The sequence below is a fragment of the Microplitis mediator genome, chromosome 2 (assembly GCF_029852145.1).
Source record: "Microplitis mediator isolate UGA2020A chromosome 2, iyMicMedi2.1, whole genome shotgun sequence".
Lineage (NCBI taxonomy): Eukaryota > Metazoa > Arthropoda > Insecta > Hymenoptera > Braconidae > Microplitis > Microplitis mediator.
Genome location: NC_079970.1, coordinates 21,871,267 through 21,891,740, shown reverse-complemented (window position 1 = coordinate 21,891,740; position 20,474 = coordinate 21,871,267). Strand labels below are relative to the sequence as shown.

Below are 20,474 nucleotides of genomic sequence, written 5' to 3'. Positions count from 1 at the left end.
ACTCCGAATTACTCCGTATGCGGAGTGATTTTTTTGACTCCGGAACTCTGAGTGAGGGAGTAAATTTTGATTTAACTAAAATTCGTAATCTCCGAATTCACTCCCGATTTTTCACGGTGTAGAGTAGTAAAAAAAAAAGAAAAAGAAAGAAAATAAACTGATAGCTGTAAAGACAAAGTAGAGATAAGTAAATGGTAATTTTATTGTAACATGTATTATAATGACAGTGAGCGCTAAAGAACCGACGTTGACAGACGTATTCTATTGGAGCTGACAGACGTACATTTACTTTTGGCTCTCATAGAATCTAACACCCAAAGTGTCTGTAGTTATAGTACAGTACACTAGGCTAATTGTATATTCATACATATATGTTTATGTAAATATATATATCTACTTACGACAATGCATGTCTGATTATACGCGAACACGTTTCACTTGAGCGGTATTAACTTGCATGATACTTAGTTGGCTATTTCCTTCGGAATTTAATTCTCATCCTATGTAAATTGAACATGATGTTTTCTCTTCTGTTTGTTAATCTTTACCCGGCTGTTTTATGCCCTGTTACTTTAGATCTTTTGGCAATTAGCCGAAAATTTTACCTCATTGTCGCTGTTGATTATTACCATACATTATAATGTCAACGTGATACTGTACTTTGAATTATTTATTGTTGATATTACGAATATATAAGACATGTTCCCATTATTTATACTGCGGGAAGTATAGTAGATTATTTATTGTATTTAATATTAATGGAAAATACAATTTTTCAACGCATTTATATAAATATATAAGGCATTTTTTTTATTATCACTCGTGTACTGATTATTGCCATACATTTTGAAATTTTATTTAAATTTTGAAAAAAATAAATTATTTATTTAAATTTACTAATTATTAATATTTACTCGTGATAAATTTTTTATAAATTTTATTCTTTTGTTGATCACTTGAATAATACAAATAAATTTTTTAAAAAATAAAACAACACAAGAACTTAAAGTTCCGCCGCCTTTACCACCAATTTTATTGATGAAATCGAGGTTTTAAAAAAGTGCGACTCTTATAGTTTAATCCCTAGTCGGTCTCATAATAACAGTTCTCATATTTATTCCCAATTTATCTCCTGGTTAGACCGCGTAATTGTCAGTCTTCATGTACCTGAAAATCGTAACATTTTACGCGCAGTGAGAATGAAAAAAATTTATGTAATTTGACTGCTTAAGGGGTAGTTAGAGATGGCCTACAATTTTTGACTGACATATCAGTACCTCTCTAAAAATAAATCAGTGAAATTCACTTCGAATCAGCGAATGTTCACTGGGAAGCAGCTGTAAGTATACCACTGGTTGAATTAGTGGTACACTTATAGCTGTAGAAATAGTGACTATCCACTGATTCGCAGTGAATTTCACTGATTCATTTTTAGAGGGTATGCGAAACATTTTAAAAATCTAGATCCAGTAGACTTTTGTCCTTTTCATTTTGTTTTTTTACTTTCGCTAAGCGAAAAACCTTCTGATCTTCGGGTACATCAATTTTCAAAATATTTGATCCTGGTCAGATGTCTCATCTTCACCCTGGCCAAGCTTTTTAATCATGTCTATTTATTTTTCCCTGATTTTCCTACTATTGATAGGATATAAAAATATATATAATTATCAAATATACTGATAAAATTTTATTAAATAATAAAATGAAATAGTCAACAATTGGTACCCTGTCAATAATTATGACTTTTACCTCAATACTATCGTTAATTAAAAAAATAAATGACATTTACATTGAAAAACAATATGTCAAAAATGAATATGCGTTATTAAAATATATATTACTTATTTATTGTTATATTTTATTTAATTACAGTGAAGTTGTGGACATTGATATTGAGGATAATGGAGATGGAACAGTAAATATTTATTATACTGTAGCCGATGCAGGGGAATATACACTTAATATCAAATTTGGTGGTCAACCAGTGCCAAATGGTTTCTATACATTTACAGTATGTATACAATAATCACCTCATAATTATTAATTAATTAATAAATAACTTTTATTTAAATAACAGAATAGTCCACATCGTCCCCTTTTTGGGTAAACCTCGTAATTACTTTTTTTTCATAATCAAAATTATGAGTGGAAAACATTCTTCAGTACTGCTGTTGCGTAAAAAAGCTTCAAATTTGAATAATTATAACTACGGTCAGGATTTTTGCTTTAATTTAAAAATAGTATGCAATAATTAATGGTGTGAAATTTTTGATATTACGGCAAAAATATTGGTCGTATAAAAAATTTTTTTGAACAAAAATTAATTTCAAAATTAACATTATTGTAATTATTAAAAATTTGAATCATTCATTATGAACCTTAATTTCGGAATTACGGTGAAAATATTGGTCGTATCAAAAAATTTTTGAAATAAAAATTGTTCAAAATTTAATTTTATAAAAAAAATGTCCCTTATAATTTTTTCGTAGCATCAATAAAAAAGCCATAATTTCAAAATTAAGATTTTCGTAATAATCAAAAATTTGAATCACTCATTATGAAACTTAATTTTGGGATTACGGTGAAAATATTGGTCGTTTAAAAAAATCATACGAGAGATTTTTTTTAGAAAATTAAATTTTCTACAACTTTTGTTTGAAAACTTTTATGATAAAACAAATATTTTCGCGGCAATATCAAAAATTAATTGAATCCAAATTATTCTTTAGAATTTTCTCTAGACATTGGTGTACTTTTTTTTCCACAGAGGTGATTTATGAAATTAGCAGAAATGATTAAAAGTAGGAAAATCCCGTTTTTACGACAAGTCAATTATAGAGCACAACCTCTCCCGCTATCGCGTCCGCGGCGTGCAATTTGAATAATTCATTTAAAAATTAAGGCAAAAATTTTGTCCCTAATTATATCAGAATGTTCGAGAGACTTTTAAATTTAAATATTTTCATTAACACACGTTTAATAGAATTGATGTTCTGACCGAGTTTTTAAAAATTATAATTTTACAGTTACGAGATTGACTCAGAAAGGGAACGATCTACTGGTTTCGAATTTCTAATGTGCAATAAAATTTTAACCAAAATAATTAGACTAGACAATTGCAGCAAGTATCAACTTGATGAAAGTGCACTTTTGGCTGCAATTTAGACAGTTACATTTGTACAAAGGATTTATTTATATAAGATTAATGAAAATAACGTATGGTAAACAAAGCGTGACTTAGCTGCAGTGGCAGCTTTCAAATAAATAAAGTTGACGGAGAGTAAAGAGAGTTGACGGAAGATTGAATTTTTTTTACGATAGTCTCTCGTCGGTTTGTAAATCCTCGTGATCTTGGGATGACAACTGTTTCAAACTGTCTCTCCCATTTCCCGAATTGCTTGTAACATTTATGTGGGGGTGAGTGGGGGCGTAATTTTGTATCTAACTATAGAGACTAACACGTCCGGGATATTGTCGCGGAGTTTCCAGTCTAACAGTTCACGTCGTAGTGTCGTCGGAATAGCATCGACGTCTTCTTCATCTGTATATAATATTTATATATATATAGATAGGGATATATATCAGTGATAACTATATATTGCCATAGTATAATTACTGTAAATAAAAAACTACACTGTACATGTAATCTGTACTAGTAATTTAATTAACGGGTACTTTGATTCCTTGACGCTGGTTCATTTATTTAAAATAAAAAGGTACTTTTATATTTTTTATGATAAAATTAATCGTAAATTGTGGTAATTTGTCATATTTTATTATGGGTTTATTTATAATTTTACTATTTGATTTTTTTTCGTACAGAAGTTGGGTATAATATTTTTTTTTAGGAAATTAAATGTCAGTTTTAATCCATAAATTAAATTATAAGAGATGTTGAATTAAAGTTTATTCGTATGGAGATCCATGTACTATTTTCATCTTAACTAACGGGCTTTCTTGAATTTATAAGCGTAGAAAAGAGAGATTGTGGGTGGACTTGGTGACTGGTGAATTGATGCTCTGGATTAAATTATACATTTTTAGACGACTAGATATTATTTTAAAATTTTAAACATATATACAGACCATTTTTATTGTATGTTTTCAACACATGAGTACTTTATAGTGATTTTGAAATTAAAAAAAAAATATCTTACTGGGTAGTTGTTAAAATATTTGATAGCAGTGTAAAGATTTAAAATAAAAAAATAAATAAATAAAGTTAATTTGACTAGGAGAGACACCGCGACAGCTGCAAATCTAGTAGATCCGCGTGGATTCACCGCGACTCCAAAATAACTAATAGAAGCAACAAAACGCCTGTTGCTTCCCTCGAGATTTTTAAAATTTATTTTATTTTATTGTACATTTTACTATTTATAATTCAACTAGATTTCGTCAATTAAATTTTTATTTTACTCATTTCCGGGGTTAAGACGCAACGAAGAAAACAAATTAACATACAGAGTAATGGACAACATATGGAAACAATACTAAATATGTGTTGTATTAAATTTGTTAGCGATCTAGATTCAACGTCAGCAAAATTATAATTTATTTCTATCGCATTCCTCAATAAATACAAGAGTGGGGTAGTTAGATCTATTATTGTTTGAGCAAATTGTTGTTTATCCCATCTCTTGACACCTTGAGTATCAGAGCTTGTTCTAAGATTGTACGAGCTACCATTTTATTGATAAACTTTAACAAATTAATTTTATAATTTTAAGTGACGGTAAAGATTTATCAAATGTCAAAATATTTAGTTATTACGTTTATGAATTATTTAGATTATTTATGTGTACTGTACATACCTTGTTTATGAACGTAACAACCTCGTGACAAGATTCAATTCAAGGTTTTTCGCGTCTTATGTAACGATTTCATATTAGCCAGGATTGAATTATGAAATCAATTAGAAAAATCTTTTTATTTCATAATATCAAAATTTACAGTAAAAATTTTTAGTTACTTATTTTTTTACATTGTATGGACAAAATTTATCAGTTATTGTTATTTAATATTTTATGAAAATATTAATTAATTAAATTTTGTAAAAGTTTAACACGTAGATTTTTTTTCTAAACTATTAAGTATTAAAATTTTTTTCAAATATTAATTAATCAATTTTTGTTAAAATATTAATTAGCAAAAATTGTTACAACTGTTAATTAATAGAATTTTGTAAAAATTTTATTAATAGAATTTTTTTGAAAATTAATTAATCAATTTTTGTTAAAATATTAATTAGCAAAAATTATTACAACTGGTAATTAATAGAATTTTGTAAAAATTTTGTTTAGTAGGATTTTTTTGAAAATTAATTAATCAATTTTTGTTAAAATATTAATTAGCAAAAATTATTACAACTGTTAATTAATGGAATTCACTAAACATGAAACTAATAGAATTTTTTTTTAATCTATTAATTATTAAAACTTTTTTGAAACATGATTTTGTAAAAATTTTATCAATAGAATGTTTTTTAAAACTATTAATTATTAAAATTTTTTGGAAAATTAATTAATATATTTTTGCTAAAACATTAATTAATAAAGTATTGAAAAAATTTTTTTTCAGGCATCAGAAGAATATCGTGAACAAAGTACCCACAAAACAACAGGAAGAAGGTCACACAACGAACGTGTGATAGAAAAGCACAGCTCAAGTGTTCAAGAAAGCTCACGGTTTACACGACGAAGTACAGCAAATCAGCAACACGAAAGTGTTAAACAGTTTAACTCAATCCGTCTTAACAGCATCCCTTTGCCATCAGGTGACGGTACCGTGACATGTAAGTACTTCATATAATTTTTACATTTCTTTAAATTGTTCCCTCTTTGGTACTCAGTCTCTCCCATCCTAAGTAAAGCCCATAATTAATAAAATTCTTAATGTACTGTAAAAAATCGGTAGTGAATTCGGAGTCATTACCGACTTCGAGCTCCGGAATTTTAGGAAAAATTGCTCCGCATCCGGAGCAAATGGGTCCCTGTCTTTTCAGCGGAGGGATCTGGATTTTATTTAAATCCGTATTTACTCCGATTCGGAGTTTCGATACTAAAATAAACTCCCCAGAGTAAATTTCACTCCGAGAGAATTAAATAAATAAACAGTCACCTGCTCCGCATTTACTCCGCAAATTTTTTGATGTACATGCGAGCCAAAAATTACTGAGCGTAAACTATTTATCAGTTTATTAATTAACCAAAGTTCGTTTAATTTTTAAAATAATTATTTATTTTTATTTATCGATGCGTTTACAAATTTAATCGTTTGTTTGACGGATGTGACAAGTCCACAGTACTTTGAATGTGAATTAATTTAATATTAAAGTGCAGTAGTAAATTATTATTATTATTATTATTATTTATTATACAGACATGTAGAAGTAGAGACCTTGATTAAAACTTTTCTATGTAATACCAAAGTATTACTATGCCAAAAATATGAATAGGATAAAGTAAAATACGACGAACGAGGGAAGAAAGAGAGATAAATATTTTGAGATGTCGTAAGGTTTTGCTATTCGTGTTATTAATATTGGTCGATGATTAAGTGCCACCGCGTGCACATTTCATCAATTGAATTTATTTTTTAATCCTCAAGGGAAAGAGCGAATAAAATAAATTAATTTTATTTAAAAAACAGTTTTAGATTTTTAAAAAACTCAATGAATTAAGTTATTATTCAAATTTATTGTAATTAATGATTAACATGAATTTTCATTAATCCGCGTACGTTAATCTTTTGGTTTTAACACTTAAAAGTGACAAATGAGCCACAACTTGTCCATACGATTGCGATTAAAGTTACGCATCGTTAATTAGATCTTGATGAAGAGTTTGCACCAGTCGTGCTTTTATATTTCGTTTGGCCCGTGATCCAACGCCAGAGAAGAGTTACCGTGATTTCCTGTCGGCCGCTTATGTATTTTCATGATATACATTGAGAAAAAAAATTAAGTAAAAAAAAAGAGATGAGTTTAGTAAAATTTATTTTTATTTTTTTGTGGAAGAAATAAATTGCGGAAATTAATTGGTTTATTTTTTGAAATTTTGAAAAATAAACAAATGATTTTTTATTTTTGAGTTTATATCAAAATTGTACTTTTTAAAAAAAGGAAATTTTTATTTTGGTAAATAATTTTAAGATTTGAATTACGGATTTTCTTATTTTGGTGTTGAGATCTATTAGGAGTGATTGGAAATATATTTAGTAACTATTTAAGTCACTTTTAGTGATCCATTAAATAGTAAGTAAATACATAATAAGATAAATTTAGAATGGCAACAAAGTGTAGCTTAACTTAACACATTCCTGGCAAATAAATGTTCAATGAGGTGTTTAAATGATTTATTTTAGAATTTAAATACTAACATTATTTACGCGCCGGAGTCATTATTAAGTGAATGGGAAAATTTACGCATTACTTTAAATTTGTTTACTTAAGTAATATGAAGATATTAATTACATTGTAGAAAATTTAAGGAGTGAATGCGGATTAAATGCGGAGCGGATGACTATTTATTTATTTAATATCCTGGAGTGAAATTTACTTCAGGGAGTTTATTTTAATATTAAAACTCCGAAACGGAGGAAATGTGGATTTAAATAAAAGCCAGATCACTTTAAAATCACTCCGTTGAAAAGACAAATTCCCTATTTACTCCGTAGCGGAGTGATTTTTTTTTGACTCCGGAACTCCGAGTAAAGGAGTAAATTTGGATTTAAATAAAATCTGTAATCACTCCGAATTCAGACCCGATTTTTATGGTTTAAATCCGGAGTAAATTTAGAGCGGGTGAATGTTAATTTATTTAATTCCCTGGAGTGAAATTTACTCCGAAGAGAGTTTTTGTTAATATTAAAACTCCGAAACGGAGTAAATGCGAATTTCAATAAAATCCAGATTACTCTGAAATCGCTCCGCTGAAAAGACAAATTTCCTATTTACTCCGTAGCGGAGTAATTTTGTTTTGACTCCGGAACTCAAAGTGAATTTGGATTGCAATTAAATCTGTAATTACTCTGAATTCAGTCCGGATTTTTTATGGTTTCAATCCGGAGTAAATGCAGAGCGAGTGACTGTTTATTTGTTTAATTCCCTGAAGTGAAATTTACTCCGGAGAGTTTATTTTAATATTAAAACTCTGAAACGGAGTAAATGCGGATTTAAATAAAATCCGTAACCACTCCCGATTTTTACAGTATATATATTTAAACACTCGTCTAATTTAGGAGTAGATCAAATTTAGTAACAAAAACATTATATCTGTTTTATAAATTTTTTTTATTTTTTCACGAGTTTTATTATTTTTTTATTTTTTATTCAAATTTTATGAATGAGAAAATACTTAAACGTTAGAAAAATAAATACAGTGAAGATAAATATTTCTCAAAAACTTTTGGTATATTTTTCATATTTATTAAATGAAGTCTCAAAATAGAACGATTTTTTTTTACTTTTAAAAATAAGTCTTTAAAAAATAATTACTTTATGTTGAATGACAAGGGTCTTTATGACTATCAGAAAAAAAACTTGAAATGTACTTTTTTTTTCAACTTTTTGCAAGTAAAAACTTCCGGTTCCTTCTTCAAATTTTTGTGCCTACAGTTATCTATTGCAATAAAAAAAAAGTTCGATTTTAATCTACTCCTCATTAAATTTTTTTGTTTTTAAATTAATAAAATTTTAACAGAATTATTTTTGAGATTTTTTGCTAATGTTTAAAAATAAGTTTTTTTAATTACCGAAAAAAAAACTCAAAATCTCTGATTAGTAAAAAACTTCTTCTTAATTCAAAATTATGTATCAGAAGATTTATTATGTAAGAGAGAAGTTTGCAATCGTGATTATCAATGAAAAAAAAGTAAATAAAAAAAAAAAAAAAAAAAGTTAAATAAAAAAATTGGACCACTGCCCATCTTGTCAATTAAAAATTCCCAAGACCTCAGGCTTAATAATAATTAAATAAAATTTAAAAAAAAAACTTCCAGCGATAAATAAACCCAGAGGATTAGCAGCTAAATGATAATAAAAAAAAAAAAAAACATATATATTTTTAAGTCGTGAAGAAAATAATTAAATATAGAATTGAAATTTTATAATATTTTTGTGTATCATTCCATAATAGTATCACTCCTTCTTCTGATCCCTTTTGGCGTCATCGCCCGAGCGCTTGCGTGGGAGGCGAATTAGTTTGGCCGAGAAGAGACTACTTCTTTGATAGCATTACATTTGTGGCATACGACCCCGAATGTTATATATTAACTTTAGCCTGGTCCTCTGGAAGATAATTCGGCCTCTACCCCGGGACCCAGTAACATATTTAAAGTTGATACCAACTAGAAACTCACTCATTCCATCACCCGTGTTTAGAATTAAGAGTCAGTTCAACCTGAGATGTCTTGCTGACCAGTACAACTAGAATTTTAATTTATATAATTTATTTATTTATAATAATGTTTACTTTTTTATTGTGAATTTATAATTGTGTAGCTTCAAAGTGCATTCATATCAAGTTTTTTTTTCTTTTATAATTAATAAAAATATAAATAATTTACTGAGATACCAGAAATGATTTGGGATGACGAGGAGGAGGAAATTGCAACTTGGGAGGATATATCATTTTATTACAAAGAGTGGCTAAAATCAGTAACTTGCAGTGAAATTGATTACCCAGACAGACCTAGTTTTTATGTAAACACAAATCCTGATACTAACGGTCAAGAAGAAGAAGTACCATCTCCTGGTCTTGATTTTGCGCCGTTAATATTTCAAAGTCTTTATTATATTAATTCGCGTAAAGGTGGGACCTGTGGAAATTTTTTTTGACTCTATTTAGGACCCAGCGTTGAGTTTTAATATAAGCCGAAATTTAAACATATTTTTTAGCCCAAGATAGATATATTTATTTTAATTGATTGTAATATTTATTGGATATTATTTTTTTTAGCTGAAGTAAAAATGCCAAGTGGAAACGTTGATAAGCCAGTGATCGAAGATAATCATGACGGAACTGTTTCTATAAAATATGATCCGAGGGAAGAAGGTCTCCATGAACTTTACGTTAAATTTAATGGCGAACATGTTCAAGGTAAAATATATTTATATTTTTCAAAAATTTCTTTATTTACGATACTGTCGTCGACTAATTTTTTGATTTTTTTAAAAGTGATAAAAAAATATTTAAAGAAATTGCACCAATAGTTTTTTAAATTTTCTACATGTGTATATTTTTGGTTTTTTTTTTTTGTTGAAAAAAAAAATCTTAAATACTTAAATATTTTTTTAAAATTACTACTAATTTAAAAAAAAAAAGAAAAAAAAAGTAGATGTAATTTTATAAATAATCTTATTTTCTAAAAATGAAATTACCCCTCGCGTTTGTTATTTTAGTTTTATAATCCGACTTACTGTACGAATTATAAAGTAATAAAAGAAAGATTATGAGATCGTAAGATTAATTTTACGATCTGGTTTTTCTATATTTAAAAATTTAAATAATCCTGTTTTTTTTTTATTTAAAATTTTTTAATTATTTTCAATGATACTGAATTTAGCGAACATCAGTCAAATTTAAAATTATTAATAAATAGAGTAAATAATTAAAAAAATCAAATTTCAAAAAATGCGCATTTCAAAAATTTAAAAATTAATAAGTGCATTTTTTATAAATATTTTTTTTTAATTATTTATATTTTTAAATTCGTCTGATGTCTGCTACATTCACACTCGTAATTTAGCCGTCTAATAATTTTTGGATTTTTTTCAAAACGATAAATTGTAAAAAAAAAATATTTGAAAAATTTGCACCTGCAGTTTTTTTTTATTTCCTACATGTGCATTTTTTTAGATTTTTTTTTTCACAATTTATCGGTTTGAAAAAAAAATTCCAAAATTATTAATCGTTTGCTAACTTCAGGATCATTTTATTTTTACTTTCTAGTTTTAAATTTTTTATTTCCACGAATCGACTTTTTGAAATTTTTTCGCGAGCCACAAAAAAAGTACTGAGTTAAAAAAACCGTTTTCTGGCTTAAAAATGAAATAAAAAAATAAATATATTTATTTAACAGGTTCACCATTTAAATTTCACGTCGACTCTTTATCGAGTGGTTACGTGACAGCTTACGGCCCAGGTTTAATTTACGGAGTCTGCGGTGAGCCCGCGAATTTCACTATTTCTACAAAGGGCGCCGGCGATGGCGGACTATCCCTCGCTGTCGAAGGACCCAGCAAAGCCGAAATTTCTTGCCACGACAACAAAGACGGGACCGTATCAGTGTCTTATCTACCAACAGCTCCCGGAGAGTACAAAATTTCAGTTAAATTTGGCGACAAGCCAATCAAAGGCAGTCCTTACGTTGCCAAAATAACTGGTAAAATATTTAATAAATTATTTATCTGAATATCCATCAATTACTTTCCAGTTAAATAAGTATATAATTTAATATTCAAAATTAGGTGAGGGTCGTAAGAGGAATCAGATATCCGTTGGATCATCAAGTGAAGTTCAGTTACCGGGGAAAGTATCCGAGGCCGACATACGTTCGTTGAATGGATCAATAACGGCACCAAGTGGTCTAGAAGAGCCGTGTTTTTTGAAAAAAATGCCCAGTGGTAACATTTGCGTGTCATTTACGCCCCGGGAGGCTGGCGAGCACGTCGTCGCCGTAAAACGAATGGGAAAACACATTCAGAACTCGCCGTTTAAAATAGACGTTAAGGATCGCGAGGTTGGTGACGCTAAGAAAGTTAAGGTCTCAGGAAGTGCACTAAAAGAAGGTAAAACTCATGTCGAAAATATCTTTTCCATCGACACGCGCAACGCTGGTTTTGGAGGACTGTCTCTGTCAATGGAGGGACCCAGCAAAGCTGAAATCCAATGCAAAGACAATGCCGATGGTACTCTAAATGTGTCTTACAAGCCAACTGAACCGGGCTACTACATAATGAACTTGAAATTCGCCGACCATCATGTCGAGGGCTCGCCCTTTACAGTAAAAGTGAGCGGCGAAGGCAGCAACCGGCAGCGCGAAAAAATTCAGAGACGTCGTGAGGCCGTACCGATTACCGAAGTCGGTAGCCAGTGCAAGCTGACCTTCAAGATGCCTGGGATCACTTCTTTTGATCTGTCAGCGACGGTGACTTCACCTGGTGGTGTCACTGAAGACGCGGAGATAAAGGAAGTCGAGGATGGACTTTATGCAGTTGCCTTTGTACCAAAAGAACTTGGTGTGCACACGGTGTCGGTACGTTACAAGGAGATGCATATTCCTGGATCACCATTCCAGTTTACGGTTGGTCCATTGAAAGACGGCGGCGCTCACCGAGTCCATGCCGGTGGTCCAGGTCTGGAAAGAGGCGAACAAGGCGAGCCCTGTGAATTTAATATCTGGACACGTGAAGCTGGGGCTGGTACTTTAGCTATTTCTGTTGAAGGACCCAGTAAAGCTCTTATTGATTTCAAGGATCGTAAAGACGGTAGCTGTTATGTCAGTTACTGTGTCTCTGAACCAGGTAAATGATATATTTTTATTAATATTTATATTTAAATAAATTGTTTATTTATTTAAGATTTATTTTTAACATTTCAATGATTCATTTTGCTTGAGACGCGTCCTCACCTCGTTGATATCGCGGCAAATTTATCTTAACTCATCTAAAAATTATCTTTCATCTTAAAAACATTTTAAAAATACACCCTAGTCTATATATGCTCGCGATAAAATAATATTTTGGCGGCGGAGACACGATGCCGTTGCTATTACGTCTAGCTCACGTGGTTTATATTCGGGTCGTGTGGCTGTTTTTATGTTAAAGATGAAAAAAAAGATTAAGATAAAAATATAAATTGTGAGAATGGGTATATAATTATAATATATATACATACATACATATGAAACTAAGCGTTAAAATACAGAGATGATGAAAATTAAAATTTGATATTTTTTGTGCGCGTAAGTAAAATATGAGAATGAGCTTTTCTCAACCAAGTGTGAGATTTAAAAGAGGACAGGGGAGTGTGGAGGCGGCATTGACTCAAGCATTCGGTTTAAATTCGTTAAGGAGGGACCTAGTGGTGCACAACCAACTCCCGGTTGCACAGCTGCACTTGTCTTTCTCAACTGTCCTTTTATTATTTATTTATCTCTTCTTCTTCATCTTCATCATCATCATCATTATCATCATCTTCTTCGTTTACTAGTTCGTCAGTAGTACGAGTCTATTTTTAATTGCCATTCACTTGACTACTTTACATACATTTATTTATTTACATACTCGTTGTTTACCTTCTTGTTGTTGTTATTGTTATCAGTCATGAGTACATTTACGGCTTGTAAAAATATTTTTTTGCAAACTCCTGATGATGGTTTGTCTTAAGTCACTTTAAATAATATCATGTATGTAAATATCTTTTTTTACTCAAATTATTTTGATGTCTATTTTGAATTGCAGGTGATTACAGAGTGGGAATAAAATTCAATGATCAACATATACCAGATTCGCCGCACAAAGTTTATATATCACCGGCAGTTGGTGATGCTCACAAATTAGAAGTTGCTCAATTTCCAGAGAATGGTGTACAGCCAGATAATCCAGCAACATTTTTAGTACGTAATAATGGTGCACGAGGACAACTTGATGGCAAGGTAAATTTTTTTATTTATTTTTTAAGCTGAATGATACTAAAGTTAGCCGACGTCTAATCGTTTTTTGATTTTTTTTTAATCAGTCAATTATAAAAAAAAAAATATTTGAATAAATTGCACCTGTAGTTTTTTTAATTTTCTACATGTGCATTTTTTTTTTTTTTTTTTTTAATTTATTTGTCAAAAAAAAAATCCGTAAAATTGCTAATTGTCTGCTAACTTCAGGATCATGAAACTGAAGTTCCCTGAGGGCTGTAATTTTATAAATTAATTCATTAAAAAATACAAGTCTAGTTATTTATACATATATGAGTACTTATATGTATATACTATTCATAACAAAAAAAAAATGAAAACTAAAACATTTTTTTTTGTAAATGAAAAAATTTTTTAATGAAAAAATTCGAAAAAAAATTTTTAATTCCGGTTATTTTTACATATATGAGCACTTATATTTATACATATATAATGTCCATAATAAAAAAATATGAAAATATGAAAAAAAAAAATTTAGTTAAAAATGAAGAAAAAATGAGTAAATTAATTTAAATATTTTATAAATTATAATTATTGAATTTTTTTTTTTGTCTACGGATATCCCTCCAGTGTTTTTATGACTAATCGAGGACATTTAAATGTAAGCTTGCGTAAAGTTATCTAAAAATAAACGTGGTATTGCAAAATACGATGCCACATCATGAGGAAAAGTGCGTGGGCGATATATGTATATATATATTTTTTTTTCTGTCTTACTTAACACATGAAAGCTCAATACGCATAATATAATTGGTATTTTTTAAGTATTAGTCATCAAGAATATAAAATAATAATTACTTACAATAAAATAAATTGCAGATCGTATCACCAAGCGGAGTGGAAGATGACTGTTTTATCCAAGCAATCGATTCAGAAGAGTACTCTGTAAGATTTATGCCACGGGAAAACGGAATTCATAATATTCATCTTAAATTTAATGGGGTACACATCAATGGAAGTCCGTTCCGCGTGAAGGTCGGAAAGGTAGACGCAGATCCAGCCGCTATCCAGGCGTACGGTAACGGCCTCAAGGAAATAAAGACAGGACAGAAAACAGATTTTATTGTCGACACTTGCAATGCTGGCCACGGTGCGCTTGCTGTTACCGTTGATGGTCCCAGTAAAGTCGCCATGGACTGCACTGAAGTCGAAGAAGGATACAAAGTCAGGTACACTCCTTTGGTACCCGGGGATTATTATATTAGTATCAAGTACAATGGGTATCATATCGCCGGATCACCTTTCAAAGTTACAGCAACTGGTAATTATTTTTTTAGTTTTTTAAATTAGAGTATTACACACCAAGAGAGGAAAGTAGAACATTCCAGCCTTCACGTTTAATTGCCGGCGAGGGTGACAAACACGTAGATTGGAACGTTCTTCCCTCCTCCGTGGTGTACATACGATTTTTCACTAGATCTGCAACTGAAAGTTTAAATTTTTCCCTCCAATCATGGGGAGAATGACGCATGCGCTAATTTTTATCATTCGTTTTCTCTTATGAGGAAACTAATGACTTTCTGCCCTCTGAACAGGGCAGGAATTTAAACTTTCGGTGCAGGTATGGTACCAGCATCGAAACTTAAGTTTCAGTGTCTCTACATCCAGTCGAAAGAAGCGAATTTCAGTCCAATGCCGCGAATTAATATCAGCAAATGCGTAAATTGCGAATGACGAGTCAGCGGGCAGAGACAAACTTGTTTCGTCCCGAGGGAACAAACAAATAAAGTTTCTGCACGGAGAAAAATGTTGGCTCAATACCTACCAATTTTTATTATGCTGTCGACCAAACTTGTAACAGGAAGGGAAGCATCCAAAAATTTATTATGCTCTTATAAAAAATTATTATGCTGCATCACAATTCTTATAATGTATGAAACCAATTGTTATTAAAGCTTATCGATAAGTTTCTCGCGCGTAGGAAGTGTTGGGATACAGCATAATAATTTTTTATAAGAGCATAATAAATTTTTGGATGCTTCCCTTCCTGTTTCAAGTTTGTTCGACAGCATAATAAAAATTGGTAGGTTTCGAGCCAACATTTTTCTACGGGTGCCTGCTGACTAAAGACTTTTGCAATTCAAATTCTGATACTTGTCATTTTTTTGATAGTAATCTGACTGTGATTAAGTTTTATAAAAATTAGTGTCAATAATAAATAGTATTCATAGTTTCTGCTTAATTATAAATTGCAAATTGTCGGTCTTAAATTAACTCGTTTCTGACTGACTGCTGACACTGAAACTTCCAATGCAGGTAATCATGAAAAATCTAATGTGTAACTCAGGATGAAACACGATTTCATTGCGGGTGATGGCAGCCAACTTCACCCTGGTCTGAAATCGTTTTGTTTCATCTTTTGTCACACAATATATGATATTGAAATTAGCCGACGTCTAATAAAGTGGATTTTTTTAAAAGCGACAAATAAAAAATCTTTCAGAAAATTGCTACAGTTTTTTAAATTTTCTACATGTGCATATTTTTAGTTTTTTATTTTTAAATTAAATTGTCTATAAAAAAATCCTAAAATTGTTAATTGTCTTCTAACTTCCGCTTATCACAATAAAGATTTAATAAATAAATTTTTTTTTGGTTCGCAGGACAAGATTTAGCTGAAAAAGGAGCTCAGGAAACGAGTTCGATTGTCGTCGAAACTGTTCAGAAGTTTTCAAAATCAAAACAAACTGGTCCAGTATTACCGCGTTTTAAATCTGACGCCAGCAAAGTTACTAGCAAGGGCATGGGATTAAAGAAAGCTTACTTAGGAAAGCAAAATCAATTCAGTGTCAGTGCCGGTGAAGCTGGTCAGTATTTTACCCTAATTAAAATAAAATTACTGTCATACAATACATAATTTTCACTTGTCTAATTTGTTTAATAGGCAGCAATATTTTGTACGTTGGTGTTTACGGACCAAAAGGACCTTGCGAAGAAGTTTATGTCAAGCACGTTGGTCGTAATAATTACAATGTCAGTTATCTAGTACGTGAAAGAGGCGAGTACATCGTTATTGTCAAGTGGGGTGACGACCATATTCCTGGATCACCATTCAAAGTTGATGTTTAATTTAAATAACTAACCGGTTAAATGTCAATTAATTTATAAATTTATCAGAGGTCACGTGTCAGATGTTATGAGATGCTGCTCATTTATGTCAGCACTTTTTTTTTAAGTGCAATATCAGATTGGGGGCAACATAATTATTATTTGTTTGAAAAAAATTTACTTTTGTTATTCTTTTGATTGATTTAAAAATTCGCGCCTCCAGATTAAATTTTTGAATTTTTTTTTTTATCATTTAATTGACAAAATTTTATTTTTATTTTTATTATTGTTATTACTTATTATATAAATATTATAAAAGCTTCAATTATATTTAAAAAAACAGCTTTGACTTATAATTAATTAATTAACTCATTAAATTTTTGAATTTTATATTAATTTTGATTGATATAAAAAATAATAAATTACATGAAATAATTTTCACTTAAATTTCCAAGTTGTTTTGGTAAATTATTTTGGGTAAAAATGCCAATAATGTGCCTTTGAGATTATATTTTTCAAATGTTAACTATAATTACAAAATAAATGTAACTACGATACATGTATGTTCTAAATGACTATACATTAAAAATAAATTACAATAAATAAATAAATGAAATAAATAATTATTGTCATGATAGTAATAAAAAAAATATATTTATTAAATTATTAAATTTTTTATTTTCAACCCATTACTGTTATGATCCTGAAGTTAACCGATGTCTACTAATTTTTGAATTTTTAAAAAACGACAAATTTAAAAAAAAAAAAATATTTCAAATAATTGCACTTATAGATTTTTTAATTTTCTACACGTGCATTTTTTTAGTTTTTTATTTGTCGTAATTAATTAGTAGAAAAAAAATTAAAAAATTGTTAATGGTCTGCCAATTTTTTATACTGAAGTTATGAGTGTGAATGTAGCAGACATCAGACAAATTTAAAATTATAAATAAATAGAGTAAATAATTTTTAAAAAAATATTTTAAGAAAATACACTTATTAATTTTAAAATTTTTTAAATGTGGATTTTTTTAAATTTTATTTTATTAATTATTTACTCTAATTATTAATAATTTTAAATTTGTCTGATGTCTGCTACATTCACACTCATCTGAAGTTAGCCAACGTCTAATAATTTTCCGATTATTTTTCCCAAGATAAATTATGAAAAAAAATGCACTTTTAGATTTTTTAATTTTCTAAATGTGGATATTTTTAGTTTTTTTTTTTTTAATAATTAATTAGTTTGAAAAAAATCTAACAATTTTTGATTGTCTGTCAGTTTCAAGATCATGCCAATTTCAAAATCATTTACTGTTATGATCCTGAAGTTAGCCGACAATTAAAACTTCGAATTTTTTTTTTCAATAAATAAATTACAAAAAAAAAAAAAAAATATGCACATGTAGAAAATTTAAAAAACTAAAAGTGCAATTTTTTCAAATATTTTTTTTTTTATTATTTATCGTTTCAAATAAATTTCAAAAATTATTAGACGCCTTAACTCCAGTATCATTTACTGTTTACTACTTTAACTTTCGGAATTATTATTATTTTTTTTTATTTGTAGAACTCGAATTGTAAGTGAAAGACTAAAGACTATATAAAGAGTGTAGAAGAAGTTGATGCAATACATCAATGTCTGGAGAACACATTTATTTACTTTCCGAGTTGTTACTACAGATGGTCAAGATCATCTATCAGTAATTCCATATAATATATATTTTATAGTTCACAACTATATTTTATTATATATTTTAAAAGGATATTCCAAGTATATATTGCACGTTTATTAATCACCATAAATATTCACTAGTAGATAGTAAATAAATATTTATATTCCTAAATCATTTCAACATGTATGTGTACATATATATATGGATTTTAATAATTATAATCCTGGTTATTATGATACTGAAATTGACAGACATTAAAATTTATTTTTCTTTTCAATAAAGAAGTAAAATACTTATGGGAGAAATTTTGAAAAATGCAAAGAAGTTTTAAAAATTTTTTTGTGTACAAAAGCACGCATGCGTATGCAAAAAAATCTATTTTATTCACTAGTAACTGGTTTATAGAAACAAAAAAAATATCCAATGTCTGCTACTTTCAGTATCAGAAGTTAAAGTTAGTAGACAGTTAACAATTTTCTAATTTCCTCCTCAACGAATCACTTGAAAAAAAAAATATGCACGTGCAGAAAATTAAAAAAAGCTATAGCTGCAATTTTTTAAATATTTTATTTTGTATCATTTTTCGGTAAGTAATTAATAAAAAATAAAAGTAAAGCATTAATTGAAAAAAAGGAAATTGTGTTGAGATATGGATTAAAAAAAAATTACTTACAGTTGTTATCAACTAGGAGTCAAACAAAATTTTGCAAATAAACTTTAGACTAAAAAATTTGAATTATAAAATTAACATGAAGATTTTGCTGAAATTTATTTCCCATCTTCGCCCCTTGCAATTTATAACAACTGTAAGTAATTTTTTTTCAATCTATACCTCGGTGAAATTGCAACCATTATTTCTGTTGTCAATTAATGCTCTCATGTTTTTTTACAGTTAATAAATTTTGAATGCGGTTTGACAGTTGAGTCATTGAGCATTTTTAAAAAGTGGAGGAGCGGGTGGTTTAAAAATGTCCTTAATTTCTGAAGCGAAGAATAATTTTCTGTACAGAAGAGTCTGGACAAAGAAGTTTACTTACACTTAATATTTAAGATCTCGTCCATGATCAAAATATTTCAAATAAATTAATCTTGGGAATTCGGACAATAACACTCTAAAACCAAGTGTGTAGTCAAAATTAACACACTTGCAAAATAACATTGAAACGCCATAAGCAATCTATAGATTTTTAACACACCGTGAAACGTGTTTTAAGTGGACACAAAAAACTATAGTTTTGTTTGTGGCCATTGAACATAGAACACATTTAATGTATGTTAAAATAATACACTTGTAACACACTTGGTTTTAGAGTGAAATGAAGATATATTATAAAATTTGCAAAATTTCGCTGATTTATTGCAGCTTCTCCAGGCGAACTAAGAATCAAAAAATTCTCCTTGTCAATACAAATATTTGACATAGGAAACAAAAATGAATAAAAATAACAATAGTTACTCTTATGGTTAACATCCTCGTCTAGTTTTTACAAAGTTAACGGTTTACTTACACTATTCAAAAAAAAAGTTCAGTATATTTCAAACTGGACTCAGATTTCTTCGACCAAGAAAATGATTTCGAATGAAATCTCAAAACTTTCGCACTAGAAATATATCATACTGAGTTTCCAATGGCATTTCTTGTAAAAAAAAAAATTAAATATTTCTAAAAGATATTCTTCCTCTCAATGTAAATAGTAAATGATAATCTTGAAGTTATTAAACAATAAACACTTTTGGAATTTTTTTTCAACAAATCAATGACAAAAAAAAAAAAAATATGCACATGTAGAAAATTAAAAAAACTACAGGTGCAATTTTCTCAAATATTTTTTTTTTATAAATTTATCATTTAAAAAAAAAAATCAAATCTCGGTTTACTTCAGTATCATAGTAAATAATCATTTATATTTAAAAATATATATGGGGATTTTAATAATTTACTTTATAAGATGTCAAAGTCAAAGTTTTATTTATATAAAATTTAATTATAACATTTAAATATATGAAAAATTTTCTTTTACTTTATTATGATGCGCAGGTGTAGCATTTGAATAT

At 28.9% G+C, this 20,474-nt stretch overlaps 1 protein-coding gene across 6 annotated transcripts in view; it reads left to right on the top strand.

Moving 5' to 3' along the window:
* Window positions 1-17,242, top strand: part of LOC130663566 (filamin-A) — a 31,644-nt gene extending 14,402 nt beyond the window's left edge. Inside the window, exons 11-19 of one of the 6 annotated variants that reach the window (XM_057462852.1) lie at window positions 1,873-2,011; window positions 5,581-5,794; window positions 9,960-10,100; window positions 11,083-11,385; window positions 11,471-12,526; window positions 13,466-13,659; window positions 14,515-14,956; window positions 16,299-16,502; window positions 16,580-17,242. In XM_057462852.1, the coding sequence (XP_057318835.1) occupies window positions 1,873-2,011; window positions 5,581-5,794; window positions 9,960-10,100; window positions 11,083-11,385; window positions 11,471-12,526; window positions 13,466-13,659; window positions 14,515-14,956; window positions 16,299-16,502; window positions 16,580-16,764 (2,878 nt within the window). In that variant the 3' untranslated portion in view covers window positions 16,765-17,242. Of the gene's footprint in view, window positions 1-1,872; window positions 2,012-3,490; window positions 3,717-4,615; window positions 4,736-5,580; window positions 5,795-9,371; window positions 9,813-9,959; window positions 10,101-11,082; window positions 11,386-11,470; window positions 12,527-13,465; window positions 13,660-14,514; window positions 14,957-16,298; window positions 16,503-16,579 lie in introns of those variants that run through there. The other 5 variants (XM_057462854.1, XM_057462853.1, XM_057462856.1 and 2 more) reach the window with 5 other exon arrangements.
* The last annotated feature ends 3,232 nt before the right edge of the window (window positions 17,243-20,474 follow it).